The sequence below is a fragment of the Perkinsus marinus genome (genome assembly GCF_000006405.1).
Source record: "Perkinsus marinus ATCC 50983 genomic scaffold scf_1104296929422, whole genome shotgun sequence".
NCBI classification, from domain to species: Eukaryota; Perkinsozoa; order Perkinsida; family Perkinsidae; genus Perkinsus; species Perkinsus marinus.
The window spans coordinates 191,962-212,605 of record NW_003216446.1 but is presented as its reverse complement, the minus strand read 5'-3'; the positions used below and the strand labels follow the sequence as shown (position 1 = coordinate 212,605).

General features: G+C 49.7%; 8 protein-coding genes across 8 annotated transcripts; 4 read left to right on the top strand and 4 right to left on the bottom strand.

Moving 5' to 3' along the window:
- Positions 1 to 1,719: 1,719 nt before the first annotated feature.
- Positions 1,720 to 1,889, bottom strand: Pmar_PMAR028665 (hypothetical protein; the record flags this gene model as incomplete). The annotated part of the gene is made up of 1 exon (XM_002787358.1): positions 1,720 to 1,889. A coding segment is annotated over one exon (170 nt), but the record flags the coding sequence as incomplete, so codon positions are not given.
- Positions 1,890 to 3,574: 1,685 nt separating this feature from the next.
- Positions 3,575 to 4,539, bottom strand: Pmar_PMAR028664 (conserved hypothetical protein; the record flags this gene model as incomplete). The annotated part of the gene is made up of 2 exons (XM_002787357.1): positions 3,575 to 3,625; positions 3,685 to 4,539. 2 exons carry the CDS (start codon positions 4,537 to 4,539, stop codon positions 3,575 to 3,577), a joined length of 906 nt encoding a protein of 301 aa, XP_002787403.1.
- A 570-nt stretch (positions 4,540 to 5,109) lies between these two features.
- On the bottom strand, positions 5,110 to 8,959 carry Pmar_PMAR028663 (conserved hypothetical protein). Its single transcript, XM_002787356.1, has 20 exons — positions 8,717 to 8,959; positions 8,292 to 8,647; positions 8,114 to 8,230; positions 7,931 to 8,067; positions 7,754 to 7,882; positions 7,492 to 7,705; positions 7,282 to 7,439; positions 7,121 to 7,229; positions 6,911 to 7,060; positions 6,725 to 6,863; positions 6,538 to 6,668; positions 6,433 to 6,490; positions 6,295 to 6,388; positions 6,195 to 6,248; positions 6,007 to 6,144; positions 5,842 to 5,956; positions 5,652 to 5,791; positions 5,478 to 5,610; positions 5,330 to 5,427; positions 5,110 to 5,279 (listed from the first exon to the last, which is right to left on the bottom strand). Exons 1-20 carry the CDS (start codon positions 8,922 to 8,924, stop codon positions 5,204 to 5,206), a joined length of 2,754 nt encoding a protein of 917 aa, XP_002787402.1. The 5' UTR covers positions 8,925 to 8,959; the 3' UTR covers positions 5,110 to 5,203.
- Positions 8,960 to 9,249: 290 nt separating this feature from the next.
- Pmar_PMAR028662 (hypothetical protein) lies at positions 9,250 to 10,724 on the top strand (the record flags this gene model as incomplete). The annotated part of the gene is made up of 3 exons (XM_002787355.1): positions 9,250 to 9,470; positions 9,549 to 10,601; positions 10,650 to 10,724. 3 exons carry the CDS (start codon positions 9,250 to 9,252, stop codon positions 10,708 to 10,710), a joined length of 1,335 nt encoding a protein of 444 aa, XP_002787401.1. The 3' UTR covers positions 10,711 to 10,724.
- A 95-nt stretch (positions 10,725 to 10,819) lies between these two features.
- Positions 10,820 to 11,282, top strand: Pmar_PMAR028661 (hypothetical protein; the record flags this gene model as incomplete). The annotated part of the gene is made up of 4 exons (XM_002787354.1): positions 10,820 to 10,894; positions 10,940 to 11,009; positions 11,057 to 11,133; positions 11,178 to 11,282. The coding sequence occupies 4 exons, from the start codon at positions 10,820 to 10,822 to the stop codon at positions 11,280 to 11,282; spliced, it is 327 nt and encodes a 108-aa protein (XP_002787400.1).
- A 116-nt stretch (positions 11,283 to 11,398) lies between these two features.
- Positions 11,399 to 13,515, top strand: Pmar_PMAR028660 (histone deacetylase, putative; the record flags this gene model as incomplete). The annotated part of the gene is made up of 12 exons (XM_002787353.1): positions 11,399 to 11,459; positions 11,577 to 11,638; positions 11,684 to 11,791; positions 11,843 to 11,964; positions 12,013 to 12,099; positions 12,147 to 12,306; positions 12,403 to 12,504; positions 12,561 to 12,694; positions 12,746 to 12,822; positions 13,055 to 13,146; positions 13,192 to 13,362; positions 13,408 to 13,515. 12 exons carry the CDS (start codon positions 11,399 to 11,401, stop codon positions 13,513 to 13,515), a joined length of 1,284 nt encoding a protein of 427 aa, XP_002787399.1.
- An 869-nt stretch (positions 13,516 to 14,384) lies between these two features.
- Positions 14,385 to 15,614, top strand: Pmar_PMAR028659 (hypothetical protein; the record flags this gene model as incomplete). Its single annotated transcript, XM_002787352.1, has 3 exons — positions 14,385 to 14,645; positions 14,718 to 14,926; positions 14,988 to 15,614. Exons 1-3 carry the CDS (start codon positions 14,432 to 14,434, stop codon positions 15,612 to 15,614), a joined length of 1,050 nt encoding a protein of 349 aa, XP_002787398.1. The 5' UTR covers positions 14,385 to 14,431.
- A 192-nt stretch (positions 15,615 to 15,806) lies between these two features.
- On the bottom strand, positions 15,807 to 20,179 carry Pmar_PMAR028658 (conserved hypothetical protein; the record flags this gene model as incomplete). The annotated part of the gene is made up of 11 exons (XM_002787351.1): positions 15,807 to 15,813; positions 17,351 to 17,425; positions 17,469 to 17,522; positions 17,660 to 17,913; positions 17,954 to 18,053; positions 18,099 to 18,198; positions 18,529 to 18,633; positions 18,736 to 18,891; positions 19,159 to 19,294; positions 19,570 to 19,662; positions 19,712 to 20,179. 11 exons carry the CDS (start codon positions 20,177 to 20,179, stop codon positions 15,807 to 15,809), a joined length of 1,548 nt encoding a protein of 515 aa, XP_002787397.1.
- Between the last annotated feature and the right edge of the window lie 465 nt (positions 20,180 to 20,644).

The window sequence follows — 20,644 nt, the reverse complement described above, 5'->3', positions numbered from 1 at the left end:
TTGCATTCACAGTGGCGCGCGCTCGTGGCAAGGGTTTTGATCCGTTCTCGATGGTCTTCGGTGATGAAGCTGTACAGCTTCACAGGAACTATAGAGTTATGTTCAGCACCGTCCTCAAATTATTGGGAAAGTATTAGTTGTTGGAAGTGGTACGGCAAGTTGCGAGCGCTCATTCAGCAGAGTGAGGAGAGCACTCTCGCTGAATCATTCCATAATGTATTGAGTTCATCCTAGTATATCTTGCTCTGTATAGTGAGTTGCAAGCCTCGGCGATAGTTCTGTTAACACGATCTACGATAATTGTCCTAAGAGTCATCTGAATTTCAATTTTTTAAGGAGTACCAGTTTTCCACAAGTTGTGACCACTGGTGACTGGCCAGCGATGGACTATCGCCGATGGTCAAAACTCGTGCTGCTCGCGCCTTTGACTTTCTACTAGAAAGTTCCTAGACAAACGCAAGACTCAGCTGTGTTCAACATTCATTATGGATCGCGAGGAACTACCAAGTCGTTGTCACGAGCCACTGCTTTCAGAGCACTTCTATCAGAGAGATCCGATCTAATCAACCTCATAACCATTCGAGCGCTGCGAGACCAGTTGGACTCTCATATAACAGAGGAATGCCTCAGATGGCAACACCAGGCGAATTGAACAACGCCAACAGTACTTGATGGAGAAAGTAACATCAGCAGCATGATCATTAGCATGAAGATCGACAAGTAACAAAGTCCACTAACATGAACTATTCGAAAGCCTTCAGAACAGCAGCTCTGCTATCATTCTTGTCCACCAGAGTCGTCCTGAATATGATGAGTTACCAGGATGTTTCCTTTTGGTGGGATCGCCTCAGCCAACTGAAACGGGTCAAGAGGAAGCAGAATAGGCGAGGACAGTGAACTCTTTGCCAACAAGACACTCACCGGCTTAGCCTGAGTGAAGATTTCGCCACCATAGTCTCCAGGATGCCACTCTTCCTTCGGACCTTCGATAACAGTACCTTCAGCAGTTCATAATCTCCTTGTCGCCACCACGGCTTGCCATTCCTCAAAGGCAACACAGACTATTCGGCGTAATGCTGGGAAGTTCAAAGCTCAGTTAACATTTACTAGGCAAATTATCGTTGTTTTCCGCGGCGGAAATTCCGCCTTCTGGACTCCACTCAATACAATATCACGATGACCGTGATACGATTCTCCTACTCAGCACTCAAATCAGTGCTGACCTCTCTACCTAGAACGTCCCTCTTCAAAGCGATCTGCTGAGCATCATGAACAAGTACGGTGCCGCTGGATGCCGTAGTGGTGACAGTATTGCTTCCACCGATGATAACCGTCCCTGGTAGGACTTCCCCCGGCAACTTATACGTCAATATCGTGGACGACTGTGCAGTCGACACACCTTCTGGAAGCACCACCTCTTAGTAGCGAGACATTTCCACTCACCAGGCAGCATCGAGGAGTGGGATGCCTTATCCATTACACTCTGGGATCCAAGAGGCTTCCTTCTTGCCGGGAATGGCTAAAGATCCAAAATCATAAGATGAGGGACTGGCGTAGATGAATACTAAGTTCACCTCTTCCAACACGTCCATCAAGAGGGTCTCACAATTCAAGTCAGCAGTAGTAGCGGCTGAGCCTAGCTTGGCTAATTCTTCATGTAGATTGAATCGCCTCTGAGTGGCCGCAGGGGTAGAAGCGATGAAAACCCTCACAGCTCACCATCTTGAATATCTGTAAATGCTTCTTCCTAGCTTCTTTGGACGAGAGAAGTTCATCGAGGAGAGGTACAGCTGTGACCATCTCGACAGCAGCTGCCCACACTTTGGCGTGGGCTTCCGATGGAAACCTCAACACGGCCGTATTGGCTCCGCGCAGGAAGAGCAGCGCACCTACGGAAGAGGTTATTTCGAGTGGATTCTCAGCTGAATATCGGAAAACATATATGGAAATTGGCAGAATATAATACATCATTATCTAGCTCTGTTCAATGCTGGACCACCTATTTTCCATTGCAGTGATGACAGATGAGTTTAAATGATAAGCAGATTGGATAGAGCATGATTCCGTGGTAATATTCGTACTGATGACATTATATTGTCTCTCTTCACGTAATAGCAACGATCCGGTCTTTTCATTGAGGCCGTCACCCTCCCACCTCGAACTCTGCATCGGAGCCCATCTCGGTCCTCCGACACTCTAGGTAAGAGTATATGGCTCACACGATGTTCCTTGGTCTTGTCGGAGAAGACCCTCAGTGTGCCGTCCATGTCGTTGCCAATACGCCTAGCTATGTCGAACGCAGGATACTGAAACGACGTAAAACCGATCTGTAGTAGTAATCGAACAACCGTAGCCCAATTTAAGGAGACACCACTAGTCTTGTTTCTCACCGTAACGTCAGCATAGCCAACCACGAACTTCCTGTTGGCAGCGCCGTCCGAACCATAGCGTGGTGGCTGGTTTGGGGAGTATTGGATGACCTGATCGGATCACATCGAGGGGATATGAAGGCTTCAAGTTTACCCAGCCCGAGAACAGGACTCTAGAAGCATCATCTCCTTCTTGAACATAGTCGTACTGCGGATGAATATATCCCATCACACTCGTCGTAACTCGCGATGCACAGCCTTTGAGGTGAGCACTCACAAGACTACAGTCGTCGGAGGTGGCAAAGCTCAACGTGCCTGCTAACCACCCGATATAGCTCGAGTCGAGTTATGTTGTTACATCTAGGGTAGGGACTCGTATGGTAGACCAAAAGCTTCTGTCGGCCGCTACCAGACACTCGAACGTAGGCCGCTAAGAGGATGTCATAGCCATGTGTTGCTGTCAATGTCGTCTAATATCTTAGCGTAAGCGTAGCTACTTCTGCTATGAGTTTTTATGCGAGCGTTTGGGATGCATCACGGTGATCAACGGAGACATTCACGATCGTCAAACCTGGAGTTGCGACGATCCCTATGGGAGAAAGATGCCCATCATGGTTGTTGAAGTTGAGGACGATTCCAGACAGCTTGAATGTGATGTTGGCAACAGGATACTCTTCATCTGTGAGGATATGAGGCACAGGTTCGATCCCTGCATCCTACACTCTACCAGTATCATCGGAGAATCTGCAGAGAATAACGCCATCCTCAGCTGGGGCGTCAACGGGTGCATGAGCCGGGAAGCGTTGTGGTTGGAAGTAGTTCCCCCCTGTTGCCGACGACACTGCCATATGACAGGTTGAATAACTGCGCTAATAAGCAGTGTTGGGGAATATGCGCATGTCCAACCAAGCGCGTTGGTGAGAGTAAGGTAACCTCGGGGAATTCTCGTTAATTTTATACACTTCAAACCTAAATGGTGCGTTAAAAGTGAGAAAACTCCTGAGCTCAGCTGAAGAAACCAAACGGCACTTGGAAGAGTTCATGAGTCCTGCCGCAGTGCTACCGATCATTGAAAACCACAGTACTGTTACTTACAGTGCGTCGTTGCATCGCTAGATATGGGGACAACCAGCTTGTGTGCAGAGACGCACGGCGATACACTCTAAAGACATTTAGATTTACCAACACAATACGTCAGAAAATAGTCAACCACAAGGGACGGAGCATACAAGCACTTGAATGGCGAGTGTCTTCCACTGAACAGGCCAGGGCAAACCTCCTCAACCCTACTCCTTTTCTTTCGATGATCTCCTACCGATACTTGGCATCGTGCCAACTTCGATACCGCACCATCAGCACATCTTCCCGTACTGCCATCGAGTACCTCTCCCTCCCAAGAGCCTTCCCGACACCTCCTCCACCATCGACATTCCCCATCAGTAAAGTCCGCGCCCTTGTCAGCGTCCATCCCTCCTTCTTGCAGCTTTACCGCACTACAAAGGATACTCGGATGCCTCACCTCCCTCGGGGCCCCCTTGAAAACCATCCTACAGCACAGCGCCCGTTCACAACAGCCTCGAGAGAACTTCCTCCCAATCGTAATCGAGTCCATAAACAGCGACTTGCCATTCACCTTCCCCACACCAAAAACGTTCCACAAGGCGATCTTGTCAGAGCACGAGAGGATCCTTCCTTGCTGGTCGTCAACCGCGCTCGCCCGGACGATACCTTTCGGGAAATACTCCTTCATAGGAGGATCCCCCTGTGCGGTTTTGAATGTAGCTTCAACCTGTCCCTCGGCAATCGAGTGTAGTTCTACCTTTCGATGCTGGGCTGTTGACCACAACTTCTCCTCGGCATTGAACTTCTCCTTCTTCCCGGTGACCCATCGCTTTATGCAAGCATTCCCACAAGGGGCCGAGGAACTGTACATGTGCAACGACTTGGTGTCGGTCCACTCCTCAGCAGGGGAGTCTCGCAGCCATCTCAGTAGAGCGTTCCTCGCCAACACCTCCGCGTGGCAATCGTGCACAAGTTCGTTCCGACCCTCCTCATCTTTTCGCACAATATCTGGAGGGAGATACTTCGTACCCACAGCCAAGGCTACCACCTCCATTTTGTCGCTTTTTTCATCAAAAACGACAAATCCTGCCAGGACGTTAGGAGCCATCGCGGACTCTGCTGTCGTTCCTGTCAGAGTCCTGTAGACTCCCACCACTGCTGTTGCAATTCTATCCGCGAACGCACACGTCGAGACACGTGATTTCTCAGCAGATCGCAAGGACGCCTTTTCAGAGGAGGGTGGCGTCGAGGTCGACATGAAATATTCGAAAACTGCTTCTTGTATTTCAATCTGAAACTGTAGCGTTCACAGCATTTTCAGGTAAATGTAATGTTGCGCCCAAATTTTCAATAATTTACGCACTTTTTTAGAAAAAAAAGTTGGCAATTTTTTATTTTTCCGCCGACTTTCACCGAATCACCTCGGGTTCTAATGAAATTACTGATCATTTCAACAATGCATCGACTCATATCAACAAGTGAATAAAAACAAAGGTTATCAAAACTGATACCAATGATCTGTAGCAAATGTGAAATCGCGATCCCCTGCTGACACCAACACGAAGCCTTAGAAGACTCTGCCCCACTGAAGAGAGCATCCAAGCCTCTCAACCATCATTAATTTGACTTCAACACCACATACCGTAGTGACGTAATGAAGTAGTGGAAACAGGAATAGCAGTGATGTTGGTACTTCAAGATGATGATGATGATGATGCGCACAACTTCCCAACCACCAAGGACGAGGCGGCGGCGGCGAAGACGACGACCATCTAATGACGACGGACTTCAGTGAAGCCATCAGCGTCTCGTCCAGCGGGCAGACCGCGTCGGGACGGAGGGACGTATCTTGAGGAAATGCAAGATTAACCAAGATTGCAAGTGACACTCCCTCTTACTTGCCAGCCGAAGAGGCCGCACCAAACCTGCTAGCCGCAGCCGCTGGCCTTCTCCAGCTACCACCATCCTCTGGCTCAGGCGAGGACTCACGAGCGTGCTGAAAGTAGAAGGCATTTCCATGACCGCGAGCCAATGAAATCCTACTACCATCTTGAAGGCGTTGCGACTAGCCGCGACATCAGTGCTGAGACCGAGGCCACCTCCACGACTGATGACTCTGGCCGAGGGGGAGGCGCTTGCCTTACGAGGGGATCCAGAGGCTGCCGAGGTACTCCTCCTCCTACACAACCAAGTACAGCAACGCAGCGGTTGGACACTTACAGAGATTCCTCTTCATCTTCCTCCTCCTGCTGCTTTTGACTCTCGAACGATGCTAGCTTATTGAGTGCTCGCTCGAGCTTCTCTCTCACCATCCTAGCCTTCCACGCCGATCGAGCTTCCTCGATCTTCTTCATACGCTTCTGAAAAGAAAACTCCCTGATGACCATCCCCACTCGAGAAGGATCATCACCTCATCGCGCTCAGTCATCCTCTCAGATATCCATCCTTCTACCACAGACATCGCTGGCTTCAATGCAGCCTTATCCTCCTTGCGACTCGCGATGAGCTCCTCCATAGCCGCTTGCCTGGCATTGACCATAAGCCCATCAGAGGAGCTCGCCCTCGTCGTCCTCACCTCTGGGCCTGCAGCTCCTCATAACGCTTCATCCTGTTGATATCAACGTGTTCCCTCCAAGTTCGAATATGTGGGCCTTCCTTCTCACGAATGGCTCGCTCTGTATACTCCACACGCTTGGACTCTTCTCGTCGGAAACTGAGCAATAAAATTACCATTTCCGCCGCCGCCGCCGCCACCACGCCTACTTAATCCTGATCGTACGCTCCTTCAACAACTGCTTCCTACGGACGTCATCGAGCCTGAGGAAACGAGCATTATAGAGGACTATCGAGAGAGGCTGCTTACTCTTGACGATCGATCTTGATGACCTCGTGGTCGGCGATAGTCTGTACATCCCGAGCCTTGCCATCAATAGTGATGGTGGTAACGTGGTTAGGTCCTGCATCAATTCTGATAGAAAAACAATCAAATCCACAGCCTTACCGAACGCCTTAGCCTGCTGCTTGACAGACTCCAACATCGCAGTAGTACGAGGGAGGTCCTAAAATGCAGCATGCCGGGATCGAACCCGAGACCTCCTTCCCATACCTTCTTTCGAGCCTCCATCTCCTGCCTCTCCATCAACTTCTTCTTCCTACTCTCCTCTGCACGCTTCTTCTCAGCTGCAGCGGCTTCCTGCGCTGCCTTCAACGCGGCAGCAGCCCGAGCAGCCTCCCTCTCTAACAGCACCAACAACATGATCATCCGTCCTTTCCCACGCTACCATAGCCACTACCAGCCCTCTCCTTATTGCCCTGAGTGTAGTCCTCCAACTTGAGACTAGTCTGAGCCTCACCATCAGCAGTCGCCACTGCGGCCTTCTCCGACAACACTTCGAAATGCAACGTAGAAGTAGCATCATCAACCACAGGGATCTACAAGGCCCAATCGTTTCCCCCCTACCCCGCATGCCGCCGCCTACCATGCGCTTCTCAACAGCGTCTTGTTCGTCCTTGACGACGATAGGACCCTTAGAGGAAGCCCTGTCAATGAGGTCAGTGATATCCGCAATGGTCCCGCAGGTGCTGGTGACTCTCGAAATGTCGTCATACGTTGTAGACTTATTAGGCGTCTGAGGAGGCCAGGAATTGAACCCGATACCATAGGATCCTTAGACCAACACCCTAACCACCTGAGCCATGCTCGATACAACAAGCTCCACCACATTGCGTCTTATAGAGGGGGCGTATGCTCCACAGCAGGCCTCGGGGAGGGCCTTCAACATACCATCGATCTTCGCGCTGACATCAAGCCATACACTTCCAACCCCTCCCCCACAAGTCCAAGACTCACCAAAGACCATCATCGACAGTCCCCGCAGTATCAGCCTTTTGCTCGGCAGTGGTGATCGCCTCGAAAAGCTTCCTCACATCAGCTGGCGCCAGCTCGATGCCCTTCTTCTCGATCAACTCCGCCTCGAGAGACTCCCGAGTTGGCATCACATCTCGGCCCTACAAAGATTCACAATAGGCCCACACCTGTGACGCCACCATCCCCACTCACCAAGAGAGCGTCCAACCTATCAGCTCGTTCGCCAACAGAAGGCGAGACTCCCATAAAGCCTCGGCTAGTAGGAGAGACCGCCAATATAGCAAGGACGGTCCTAGCCGCTGTGGCCTCCAGTGATGGTAAGTCCGCTACCCCCTCTTGAGCATCAACACCACTAGGGTCAGCACTCGAATGCTGTGTTCGTACTTGTCGTAGGAGGTAGAGGTACCTATTAAGTAGGATTAACCAGGAGAGTGGTATTGGTAGGCTGCGGTACTTCAGCAAGGCCTGGGCATGGAAGAGTCTCTGAACGGCTTGATGGGTATCATTGTCAGCAAGGGAGCGTGGGTTGATAGATTCCATCATGTAAGTGGATCCCAACACGTTGGAAAGGCGATCGAAGTACCTAACATGCGAGGCCCTTCGAGGCAACGTGAACGTGAAGGTTCCTCACTGTAGTAGTTGAATAGCCGTTGGTGCCGGTCGCTTTTTTGAGATGAAGGTATGGACGTCCTCTAAGACGGTGAATGCCAGACTCCACAAGCCCATGTCCATGGCCGTATTGACGCAAGCAAAGCGGAGGGCGAGGACCTGCCGCCCAGAGGTGGTTGACAGGGCAGGGCGTCCCTTCACGTACCCTAGAGACAACACCAGGGTCGTTGGGGTTGATGTTCTGGCTGGCTCCGATACTCGTCATGGGCTTCTTAGCGCTCGCCCAGTGAGAACGGAAGAGGTCACAAAGACGTTTAGCCTCCTAAAAACCACCAACAATAAACGAACCCACGACCTTCCCCATGAGAGCCCAATATACATACCACTCGCCTATTCTGCTTCTTGACGAACTCCAATGCCTTATACGCGGTAGAGTAGTACAAGCCCTCCAACTTAGCGTTAGTCCGGACCGTCTCCAAAACCGTCCTATAGGTCTCCCACATGTCCCTGACAGCCTCCCTAAACTCTATCTCATCGTGGTCGGTCGGGTCCTGGCCCAAAGACGCTAACATGACGCTGTCCGGGGTAATGGGGTCGGGGGAATCGCCGGTGATGACCACCGAGCATTTCTGCCCGGCCTTCTCCATCCTCTCCTCACTGAGGGTACGGAAGAGGGTCAGCATGTCCTCCAACGACTGCACTTGAGTATGCTGGGTGATAGATCGATACTGGATAAGACCTGAAGGCAGGTGTGACAGAGTCGGACCTCTTTTGAATCTTCCATGCTCAAGCTAAAGATTCTTCCTACCTTCCTTAGCCTGCCTGACCTGCTTCATCTGCACACATAGTCTGAGGAACTTGTCCATAATAGCCTCGACTGCCGGCGTGAAGTTGTATTTAAAGCGACGAGATGAAGCCGCTTGCCCGAGTAAATCGATGGCGGCTTGGTATTCGCCGATCTCGATGAGCTCATCGGCTCGCTTTAGTACAGCCTCAGGCCGAATATAGTAGCTCATGAATGAGGAAGGAAGAGTGGCAACAACAACAACCTAACGTATCCGAGGTCGCTTCGGGTAAGATACAAAACAGGTCCGGAAAAGCAACATTCAGATTTCAAATTCGCCCTCCATTATTACCAAAGTCTACCAGAATTCCTCCTTTTTCCTGAGATAGGATCATAACCCCAGCGTGCCGCACGCGGACCTCTTCCGTATCATCCTTAGGCCAACCTAAGATGCAGCTCTCCTCAACCTCCACTTTCCCAACAAATCGATCAAGTTTTGATTTAGCGCGCGCCCGAGCATAATCGTTGCAGCAAATTGACTAATCCTACAGTCGGAAATGAAGAAGGCCTCTAATGCGGACTTCCAAGGAGGTCCGCTGAAGTCCCGACTTATCGAAGTGGCCCTTTCCGAAGGGAGGTATCAACCTGGTGATGAGGTAGAGGTTGTTGTAGGGCTTGGCCCAGGCTTCGAGAGCACCCGAGTGGACTGGCTCTTGGCACAAGCCTGTGGGGAGGTCCTTGGTCTACATGGGGCTCGACTCGATCGAGACAAGCTCAGGTAGGCATGGGTAGAACCGGAGTATCTTAGGTTGACCATGGTAAGATACGGAATATGTCCGATATGTGTCCTTTTCAGTTTCCGTTCTCCAGAAGAAGCCTCTCGACCCTCGATCGCCTCCACCCACGGTTACGTCCCTGCCGAGCAGCGTCTTTCGAGCTCATCAGCGTTGCTGTTTTCGACCTCGCCCGAGATCTTGGCTGTCCAGATTGACCCAAAGGAGTCTCGTCAAGCCGTCTTCCACTTCACGCTGCCTCATCTACTGCCACCCTCCTTCACTGGCAAGTACACTATCGTTCGCTACTACATCATAGTCGCTGCTAGCGCCAATTCTACGGTTTTTGAATCAAAAACGCCCCTGAGGGTCACGTGCGAGCGAGGCGGCCTGAAGTGCGTGGGAAGGGCCGTTCGATGCATCCCTCGGCGCGACTCCATCTTTGGCAGCTACGATCTGGTCGAAGATCGGCTGCTCACTTGGGCGGCTCGAAAGGAGGCGGCAGCTGAGCTTGAAAGCAGTACGGCCACTTTTGGGAAGAAGCATTTCTCCATCAGTTTCAACAAAGCGCCGGTCGGGGAGATCTCAGTGAGTGGCCGTTGGAATCTTTCCGAGAGGCTCCTCTACGTCGACCTAGATTCGCCCATGACCATCAGCGTGAGGTTCTCTACCACTAAGGGCAGCATCCCCACGGAACACCTCAGAGTACGCCTTGTCCGCACTGAGCGGTCTGGAGATGAGCTCGTGGGAGTTCACCGAATTGCGGTATCGGAATGCGTCCTACCGTCAGTCCATGAATGTGGTTTGACGAGCTCGACAGTTCCTCTGTACATTCCAGTAGAGGAGTCGCCTTCCTTCACTCTGCCAGGGGCGGTGAAAGTCTCTCATCAAATCGTCTTTGACTTCTTCGTCCTCGACGGTGACGACCTCACACGAGTCACTTGGACGCTCAACTGCCGTATTGTGGATGAGCCCACGAGGGAGGACCATTCGGCAGAGACGCCCATCACTACTCCTTTACCCTTCCAACCGTCCGAAGGCGGCGATGAGAGGCCTGGGAGTCTGCTCATGAAGGAAGCTAGAGTCGTCAGGAAAGGGCGCAAGGACGCGCAAGCGACTATTGATTGCATCTTGAGGTAAGAAGTGGGCGTTTCTCGGTGAGGTGGTGAGGTGTTTCCTTTTAGTACCGCTGAAGACTCCGTTCTGGAGGGCGACCAAATTCTTCATCGAACGATGAGAGTGTAGCTAACGCAGCAGCATATGGCCAATTACATTATATTTTTCATGTCCCACCGATTTGCGAGATCTCGTCGGCTCAGGGTTTGCCTATTTTTGTGAGGTTTTTCTCATCGTAATGTCCGGTCTCTTCACCCTACATCCTCACCCGATCGGCATAAAGTGGTGGACGAGCCTTTGGAAGGCCAACAAGGTACTCCTACTATTGCGGTTACCGGTTGGTGAGATATTCTGGTAGAACCTCACTGGAGCGGAGCTAAATGCTAAGATGGCCTCGTCAGCTCAACAGTTCACCCACAGGCATTTCGGTAAGCGTCGATTGTTTATGTTTTATAAGCATCATCATTTTGCCTAGGTCGATTCTTCTACGCTCATCGGGCCGGCTCCTGGGGTACTCAAGCGCCCTTCGTGGTAGCCTTTATCGGCATTAAGGTAATACGACTATGATGACTGTATTCCAAGGCTCGTGCTATTAGTTGGCGTCGATGATGTACGGCACTAGGAGGGATCAGAAGGCGGCGATAGCGGCGGCTGAGGCTTATGGTCAGGGAGGGTTCATGGTTAGTAACCCTCCCAAGTAGAGGTGGTCAAAGGCAGCGCGGCGGGGTTAATCTCCTGTGGTCGATGGTAGTTTCGAAAAGGGATGGTTGAGTTATTGGGGAGAAGGGTTGAGCGTTTATCGGAGTTGTTCTGTCATATGTCCACACTGATAGACGGCTCGAAGCGGCCTAAGGATGGAGTTAGTCTATTATTCGATGGTAATACGAGGAATCGATCCAGGGTTCTTTGGAGAGAAATCGTGGTGCTCTACGATTGTGCTAAATTATCGGATAATTAGGTAAAGTGGAGGTGGGGATGTTCTTTTTTTTGTGTAGAGTCGTTGGAGATGTATTCGTTGGGCTCGTCACATCCGATGAAGACCTGTCGAGCGGCAATGGTAATAATGACAGGTGCCGGGATCGAACCAGATATCTATCTGTAGGTGGTGGACATCTTACGGAGCACCAACTGTCCCGTCAATGTCGTTGAAGATTCTCGTGATAAGGAGATGAAGGATGAGGATCAGATCAGTGGTCGGCTCGATCATGGCGTAATGACTTCGTCGTCGTCGTCGTCGTTATAACAGTCGACGTCGCCTCAGGTTATGTCCTATTTCCATTCAAGTGATTATCTAGAGACTGTCCGTCAAGTCGGCCTGTACCGAGCCACTGGGGGTATTGGTTACCTCACCACGCCTGAGGCGAGTCAGCGGATACTCTCAAAGTAGGCATGGAGGGGATGATCTCTTTGGTGAATGGGTGGTCTGTTGAGGTACAATATTTCGGTGGACGCTGGCAGGCCCACAGTGGGAGATCGTCAGGGAGGGCATGAAGGAGACTGTCCGGGTTTCAGTAACATGTAAAAATGACATGTCCGGGGTTCGAACCAGGGTTATTGGCTTGTAGGTATGAGTTCTGTAACCTCTATACCACATTGACGGTATCGGCAGCACGTCGATTGGCGGAGGGGAAAGATCGTATTTGCCTCAACTTTCATGGAGGAATGCATCACGCCAAACAGAGCGCAGCCTCGGGCTTCTGCTACGTCAATGACTGCGTTGTGGGGGTAGTACTCACCTGAGTATGTTCAACTGAAATCTCAGCGGTCTCGTATAGTTCGAGAATATGGAGCGGCTTCGTTTCTTGACGGTATAATGCTCAGATTATAGAGCTGCTACGTCAAGGCTTCAAACGTGTAGTTTACATCGATGTGGACATCCACCATGGGGACGGTGTGGAGGAGGCCTTTTTCACAACGGATAAGGTCATACCACTCCTCACTCACATCAGCAGCAACAGCAGCAGAATCGGTTTATACAGGTCTTAACGATATCTTTCCACAAGTACGGTAACGGCTTCTTCCCGTCTACAGGGGCGATAAACGACATTGGTCTTGGTAGTGGCCGAGGGCATGCTATTAACGTACCACTCCATGAAGGAATCGGGGATGCAACGTAGGCGAGGTGGAGGAGGATCATGGCATTGATTGTGGAGTCTCCTGTTAGGTATATTGAGGTATTCAAGAGAGTTATTGATGCCGCTTTTGAGAAGTTCAAACCCGAGGCTATCGTGTCTCAGATGGGTAGGTGGGGAAGCACTACGTTACTTATTATACCGTCCTGTTGGTCTACCATGGTGTGGACAGCGAAGCGGAGTCACTAATACTCAGTCGAATCCTGTGCGTATTCATGATTGGGTGGGAAGTCTATAGGTGTGTGTGCAACACCGCGCGCGGGTCACGGTCAATGGATAGCAGTGTGACAAAGTTATCGAGCGTTCCGACTCGATAATAAGTGGTATAATATTCTTGATAGGTGCGGACTCCTTGGCTGGCGATCGACTCGGCTGCTTTAATCTATCGCATGTTGGTCACTCAGAGACGGTGATGCATCTCGCGTCCTATGGAGTAGGGAGGCAGTCGTGAGCTTCTACCATCACCATGGCTTGTCAGTTACCAATGATCGTGCTCGGTGGAGGAGGGTATACTCTCCGTAACGTACCGAGATGCTGGGCTTATGAGACGTGTAAACTGGCTGGGGTTGACCCACCTAGTGAGCTACCAGAGGATTCCCAGTACGCCCACTTCTACAAGATGTCTGACCATGATCCTCTCACTCTTGATGTAGAAACTGTTCATCATGTTCAAGTTCTATGAAGACATCTTCAGGTACGGATAAGCAACATGCTGGATCGGAACACCCCTACGCAACTGCACAGTGTTGTTGAGACCATTACTGAGAACTGCCGTGAATACCTCGGCCGTTCGCCTCTGTAGGTAAAATAGTCGCCCCTCTATCCATTTGGCTTCGGCCCCCATCTTATCATCATTTCACCATTATCACCGCTTATCCTGTTGTTGTAGCTGATTACGTTATCGTTGCGATAGGTTGTTGTTGGGTTATGTGAGTCGAGTGAGAGTTGTCGCGGTGCAAGCAAGATTTGTCGATTCATATCTAAGCACATCCAACCGTCCACATAATCAAACCGTTGGGATCAACGATCGTCTGCAGAATAAAAAAACGGAACGGTTTCAGATGACAAATGATATTCCTTGAGCCCATGAAGTTGATACCACTGGTAACTCCGAATACCGGATTGTTAGACCCACTTAGTCCAGTCAAGGAGTGCTGCTACACACTCGTAGTTTTGCCTGTAATTCGTGGCCTGTGTAGGGTGCATTCGCAGGATTGCACGATTCGTGCCTCCATGTATGCTATCTGAGTCTTTGTGAGGACCATGGATCTAGTTCATTTATTTGTCTACCTCAGTAGCTTGCTACATCACTCTCATCATCGTTAACCACGTTGACACCAATAAGAGTTGACATCATTCGCAGTGCTAATTTCAGGGCGTTTTTTTCCCAAGTCCGCATTCACGTTTGTGTGAGTTTTGCATTAAAACGCGAATGCGGGCGCACATTGGCCTCTCAAAGGATCACCACTGACAATACGCCTTCCATAGAGCCACTACAGATGTCACTATTCGGAGAAAGGAGGTAGTCCACAATCTGTTGACCTTCGTTCGAGCGTTAGGATATGTCTGAGCTATCTACTGTAGTGGCGAGCGAGTAAATTTTTGGCGCGTGGTAGAATCTTAAGACTGCTGTTTTAGTAGCCGTCATGTCACGATTATTACTGTTGTATTAGTTCTTTCTACCTTGGTGTAGAATAAGCACCCTTCCGTGCACTACTATGATGACCGCTTCGCCTTTGGACCCCTACAGTACTGCTGCTAACGCTTGGCGACCTCAGCCGCAAGATTGTGTATACGATGAAGATGATGATGACGAGCTGAAGAATCTGATGGATGCTCTCTCCCCTGAAGATCAAGCTTGCATCAGGATGCTCCTCAGGGGGGCTAATGCATCACCTCAGACGACTGCCTTCAACAACGCCGCATCCTTTGGTGAGTATCCTAGCTTCAATTGCAGAAGATTCAGAATAGGTCCATTTGCGTTACCTTGCTCATTTTGATCAGGTCAGCAATTCTCTTATTCGCCCCTCAACAGTGGTGGTGATCTGTCACCTGAGTCTACTGCTGCTTCATCTTCCTCATGCAAGTCTGCGATCGTCGAGGCTCCTCAGCCCAGCAACAGCAGCAGCAACCACTCCCCTGCTAATGCCACGCACAAGGATACTGCTGCAAGTTCGGCGGCCGGCATGAGCTTAACTGCCAGAAGGAGGAAGGTGAGCACCAGCAGCAGCAGCAGCAGCAGCTCATCTCTCCGAACTTAATCATTATCCTCAGGCTCGTCGCCAAAACCGCGTAGTGAGCTGTAGTCGTTCCCCAGCAGTCGACTACACTGAGGGTCCTGTTAGTCCAGCATCTGGCGTTTCGGAAGTTATCCCTACCCCTGTGACTGGTCCTACTACTATGATGATCCGTAATGTCCCTAAGCGGTACTCCCAACGCATGCTTATACAGGAGCTTGCTAGCCGCGGTTTTGAGGGGACTTTCGACTTCTTTTATTTGCCAACTGATATCTCATCAGGAAGGAATCTCGGTTACGGTTTTGTCAACTTCCTGACCCCTGCATTAGCCGCGACATTCAAGTCGGTTTTTCACAAGATCCAACTGTCCGGCACTGCTGTTGGGGGCTTCTCTGCAGTCGAGGGTGGGGCCAACAACAGTTCCCTCAGCATCTCGGTTGCAGTTGTCCAGGGGTTGAAGCGCAATCTGGACAATCTCGTTAGGAACGCCAGCGTGCACAGGATCAAGAACCCAGAGTATCTACCTTTGGTCATGGACCCTGCTCACGGCTGTCTGGCTCCTTATATGATACCATCGCATAAGGCTAGTACTCAACAGCAGCAGCATACTAATGGTAGAAGGCATAGCAATGATATGCATCGACCAGTTGTTGGTAAACAATAAAGCATCTAAAGTAGATGGTCAGTTGTGGTCGTCGTCTCTGCTGCTCCTTTTAACCCTATCTAGTCTGGTATTTACTTGTGGTTGGTGATGATGATGATGATGATCATCTGTATGTGATAGTTTATTCTACATGTAGTTGTACTAGGGTCTGCCACTACTGCAGCAGATTCTACGTGCCTGCAACATGTTGAATTATATCCTATCATCATCATTCTTATTATCGTCAATAATAACATCGTAGTGGTGTATTTATGTATTCAATGATCGCTGCTTGTATACATGCTAGTAGCAATATTTCCCAATCCTCGTCGTTTGTCGTCTCGGCGACCTCTACTATTGTATTACAGATAGGAACCTTTTGTCGTCGCCGATCTCTTTTGGTGCCGTCATGATATCCTGCTCCTGCTGCTGCTGGCCCTAACTCCTTATACTACTATCGCCTTTAGCATTTACGAAGAAGCACACGACCGTTGTCGTGGTGAGCAGTAGTACCCTTTACATTGCATCTAACAGCAGTCGAATACAGTCGACTGTTATTCATGCTGCTACTGTTGCTCACCCATGCCGATGTTAGCCAACTTGATTCTGCTGGATTGAGTGAGAACGGCTCATCCAGTGTTATTTATGTTGGTATTTGTCGTTGTTGTAGTGATGAACAGTCCTTGCCGTTAACGATTCTTTATGTACTTTCGCTTACCAAGATGATGCTTCTGTCGATGTACTTGGTGGCTTTTCTTATGATCAATCGCCCAGGATCCGCTACTACTATTATGGTGAAGGAATAGTAGCTTCACCATCTTTGTTACGGCAAGACTATCATCATTCATTGGATTCTTCTTCGTCACTATTGTTGTCGCTTTCTATAGCCAGCTGAGGCCAGGAGGGAGTGGTATCTTTCCTTTGATTGCTGCTATGCCGTCATCATCATCATCATTGTTGTCTCGTCTTCGTAGTAGTGTTCATCCACGTTGTAGCTGGTAGTAGATGTTGTATGCTCATCATCCGTGTTACATCTATTTCCATGGTGACAGCAATGACGTCTCGCTGCCAAGCACTAGTCTCTATTATAGTGATCCCTCACGAATTACACAGCAACTAAGTGTTGGGATAAGAGATGCATAGTGTGTTGACCACCTTTCGATGATGACGATTATCATCTATGTTATCAGGGCTACTGCTGTCTTGCGGTTACAATTATGTACATTACCATACGGCTTAGCATCGACAGGAGTCTGGTCTTAATAGAGGTTTTGTGTTTACTAGTTATGGGAGGATATTATCCTGCTGGGGAACTACATGAGCGATGCATAGTGCTGATACAGTTATCATTACGATGTTATTGATACGACAAATTCTCTGCTGGCTTATTAAGAAAGGCTTCTCCCTATTTATGATTTCTGCTGGTATGGGTATATGAATATATTGGGTAGATTTGTATTGCCTTTCCCACTTTGGAGGCTTATGCATCGTAGGAAGGAGCGAGCCTTTCACCATCCCACCGCCGTGTGTTCATTATCACTACTTGTACGCAACATTAAAACATGATAAGCACAAGACATGAGGTCGACCATCATGGTAAAACAGGCTGAGGCCATTCGTATTTGTTTCGACGCCTCCGTCGAAGGCAAAAGGTAAGTTGAAGATAATTTGGATCATCAGGAACGGACGTGGCGACCAGATTGGGGAATCTGAGGAGGGACTTTCATGCGCCACAACGACGAGGAGGAGATACTCACCGAGGGAGAAGTCCTGTCGAGATGTATTTGAGTCGAACTTCTGAGTCCATCACGATGCTACATGGTGTAAGATACCTGAGAGGTCCATAGAAGACCTCACAAATAGGCGGCGGCTCACTTCTCGTTAGCAGCAGCGTTCTGTCTGGTCGAATCCATGAGCTGCTGACCTCCACTGTTGGCGCCGAGATCCCCACAAGATAGTAAATCTTTCGGCTGCGCACAGGAGCATCTTTCCAATTCGTTTGAAGGACTTCCAAAACACCTTTAATGCGGATAAATTAATAGCAATGGCCCTCTTTTCCTCTTTACTTGTTGAGCCCTTCCTTAGGAATCTGGCGACCCCAAGAGAGTCCATAGTCTTCCTTCATCTCCCTTTCCTTCGCCTCATCCTCCTCTTGTTGCTCCATCATCCTCCCCCTCATCTTCCTCTCCATCGCCTCTATCTCTTCCCTCGCTTGATCGGCTACCAAGTCGTCCAACTTCCGCATGGCGGCCATGTGGACCCGGGCCTCTTCCGTGACAGGACAAGGCAATGTTGGTTCGACGGGTACTTCGCAAATGCCCTGAGGTACTATAATACTGAACACACTTTGAAGAATCTACCCCGCGATCTTCCTCTTCTATCGTCTCCGTATTGACAGTAACGTTATGTTCTATTAGTTGTAAGTCTGGAAAAAGATCTTTGAGTTTGCCGGCGATAGATCTGTTAGGAGGAGCTGGTCAGCGTAGTTATGGGGAGTCAATTTACCCGATTTTGGGGTCTTCTATCTGGATGAGGGCGCAGGAATCATCGGCCTCGACGGAGACCTCAGCGTTGCTCTCCTCATTTTCCGCCATCAAGATGAGCTCTGAAATTCGACATATTCCGTATCTTGCCATAGGCAACCTAAGATTCACAACTCAACAGGTCTATCATCATCATGATCATCACCAAGACGGCGTAGCTTGGGATGGGAGATTTCCGATAAGCATGCACCGAAATACAAAGGGACAATGGACGGATATATTCGACTTCTTCTATTTAATTACCAACTCCCCAAAAATCTTCCGAGTGCGCACAGCGTATCTTTGTCACGTCCGCGGCTGGTCATTCCTTCCTCGGCTACCGTGGCGCTATCTAGCTCTTCGTATGTGGTAGATTCTTTGGGGAAGCAAACTGCCGAGTGTGGGGATCGAACCTCCGACCTCATAGATGCCCAGAGAGCTCGGGCTCGGGATCCTCACCGGCACAGGCAATTCCAATCGTGGCAGCCTCGTCGCCTCAACAGACTCCATCGATTCACCTAACCCGCCATCATAAACCCGCACAGGTTCGATTCCCAGCGGCAACTCCTCGCCGATTAATTGATTCATCGAGGCTGCTGAGAAAGGGTCGAAACCCCTACAGATCTCCGTTTTGATTCGTTCGTATGCCTCCGGCTGAAGTACTCGAGTGAGGTCCACATCCAGAAGGAAGGGATCTTCTATTATCAGCTTTCTGCGTCCCATAGCAGATGGGCGAAGACTCTCAAATCTCGAGGATTGTCGGGTTAGTAGACAACCTTGACGAACTGATACCACCACCGCGTGCTTCGATGCAAATACATACTCCTTATAAAAAATAAAAAACATCCGCACCAAATCAACGACCTTGACCTCCTCCAAGGCATGTCGGTATGGAAGATACTCTTCAGATATGCTCTCATTCACTTCGTCGTAAAGATACTCCGACGGAGCGCACAGCGAAGATTTTCCAACACTTGCTGTCGTTGGCACCGTAGACGTCCAACTACTTGGTGAATCTACCTCATTGAAAAGGTCGACATCACATGGATCATCAAACTGGAGGCTGCCAAGTATTGAATCCCGATTATATCGAAGATACTCTTCCTGACCCCCACCGACGCACTCGGAAGAATCTGTGAAGTTGCGACCTTGCTGGAGACAGGGAAGGTACCCGGTGGCCTGAGCAATCGAGAAAGGAAAATCTTACAACAAGTAGTTTCGTCTCCATCTACTCGCGCTCGACAGCTCCAAGTAGTCTCGAGAAAGTTATACGGAAAATTTGCATATGGTGCACTACGTGTGTTGACGAAAAGAAGGGAATTTTGATGAAATTTTAGGGAATTCTCGTTGATTTTCTTACACTTTTCCCCAAGTCGTGTGGGAATTTTCATAATATAGCTTTGGAGATTCCCGAGGAAATCAAAAAAGTATTTTCTTCCAAAACTACACCTCACCTGCAGTGCGAAGATGCACATCAACGTAAAGGCGTAGCTGCTGAGGCCGCCGACCTGCTGAACTCCACAAAGGCCATACCGTTTTGCCCATGCCTGATAAAAACGGACGATTTTACCCACTTTTCACCCTACTTCACCCTACTATAATCGCCATTATGAATCTCCTAACCTTCGGACTGATCCCAACGTATGCTGCCACCAACTTTGAGTTGACCTCAGGCAGATAGTTGGAAACGCTCACGTCCAATACCCTTCCAGTGTGGCAATCTCGCAACCTCACTATGGGGACGCGTGCGTTGAGAGTATAGTTCTCTACGAAAAAACGACCGAGGTAGTCACAACGAGTCGCCAGCCAGCATATAAGGCGTCTAGGGTCGACCGTGTCACTCGAGGCGAGGTTGATATCGATGTCAGAATGCTCACCGACTAGGCCTGTTGAGGCCGAGCCGAAGACTGTGGGGGATACGTTGTGATTGAACTGGGCGAATATGAGGGTTCGAAGGTCCTCTAGAGAGGGAGTGTTGATGATCTGAACCCAATTGGAGGGTCTATTGCAGGGGTAGAGGCTAGTGAGGATAGTCTCAAGGGCAGTTAGGGATGCTGATGGCATCAAGATGGTGAACAAGACAAACGATGTTACTGCTAATGAGAATCTATAACGTAGATTGGATTAGCTCACCTTGATGGGATCTAAAAAACGCACGAGTTGAGGTCGGTGCGGTATCACGATAGACTCCTTAAATTGACCAACACAAGTCGAGTCGTTGATAACATCTGATGAAGTGTTCATGATGATGGTGATTATCAAACCTCTCGTGTCTCGACTACAACAACGCCCCACCTGTCAAGAGCTCTTCTCACAGACCTTCGGCGTAGTGGTAGCCCGTCCGGTTGTAAAATGCATTGATAGTGACCAGGTGTGTGGTAAATTAAAACAACGTCGGATTTAGAATCCGAAAATTTCCGCCCAATATAGACATCTGCTTGGCCGACCTCGCTGACGACGATTATGCAAAGATCGTCCATTGGGCCACGGGTAGTGTTGGGTCGGCACACTGCGTAGGGGAGGAAGTCG

Excerpts from the sequence above, each read along its gene's own strand:
- Pmar_PMAR028663 (XM_002787356.1), bottom strand. The coding sequence starts at position 8,924 with ATGAGCTACTATATTCGGCCTGAGGCTGTACTAAAGCGAGCCGATGAG. Across the intron at positions 6,864-6,910 it reads ACGCTGTTGAGAAGCGCATG|ATCCCTGTGGTTGATGATGC; the intron begins GTAGGCGGCGGC and ends TGGGCCTTGTAG. Across the intron at positions 6,249-6,294 it reads ATCAAGATCGATCGTCAAGA|GCTCGATGACGTCCGTAGGA; the intron begins GTAAGCAGCCTC and ends TCGTTTCCTCAG.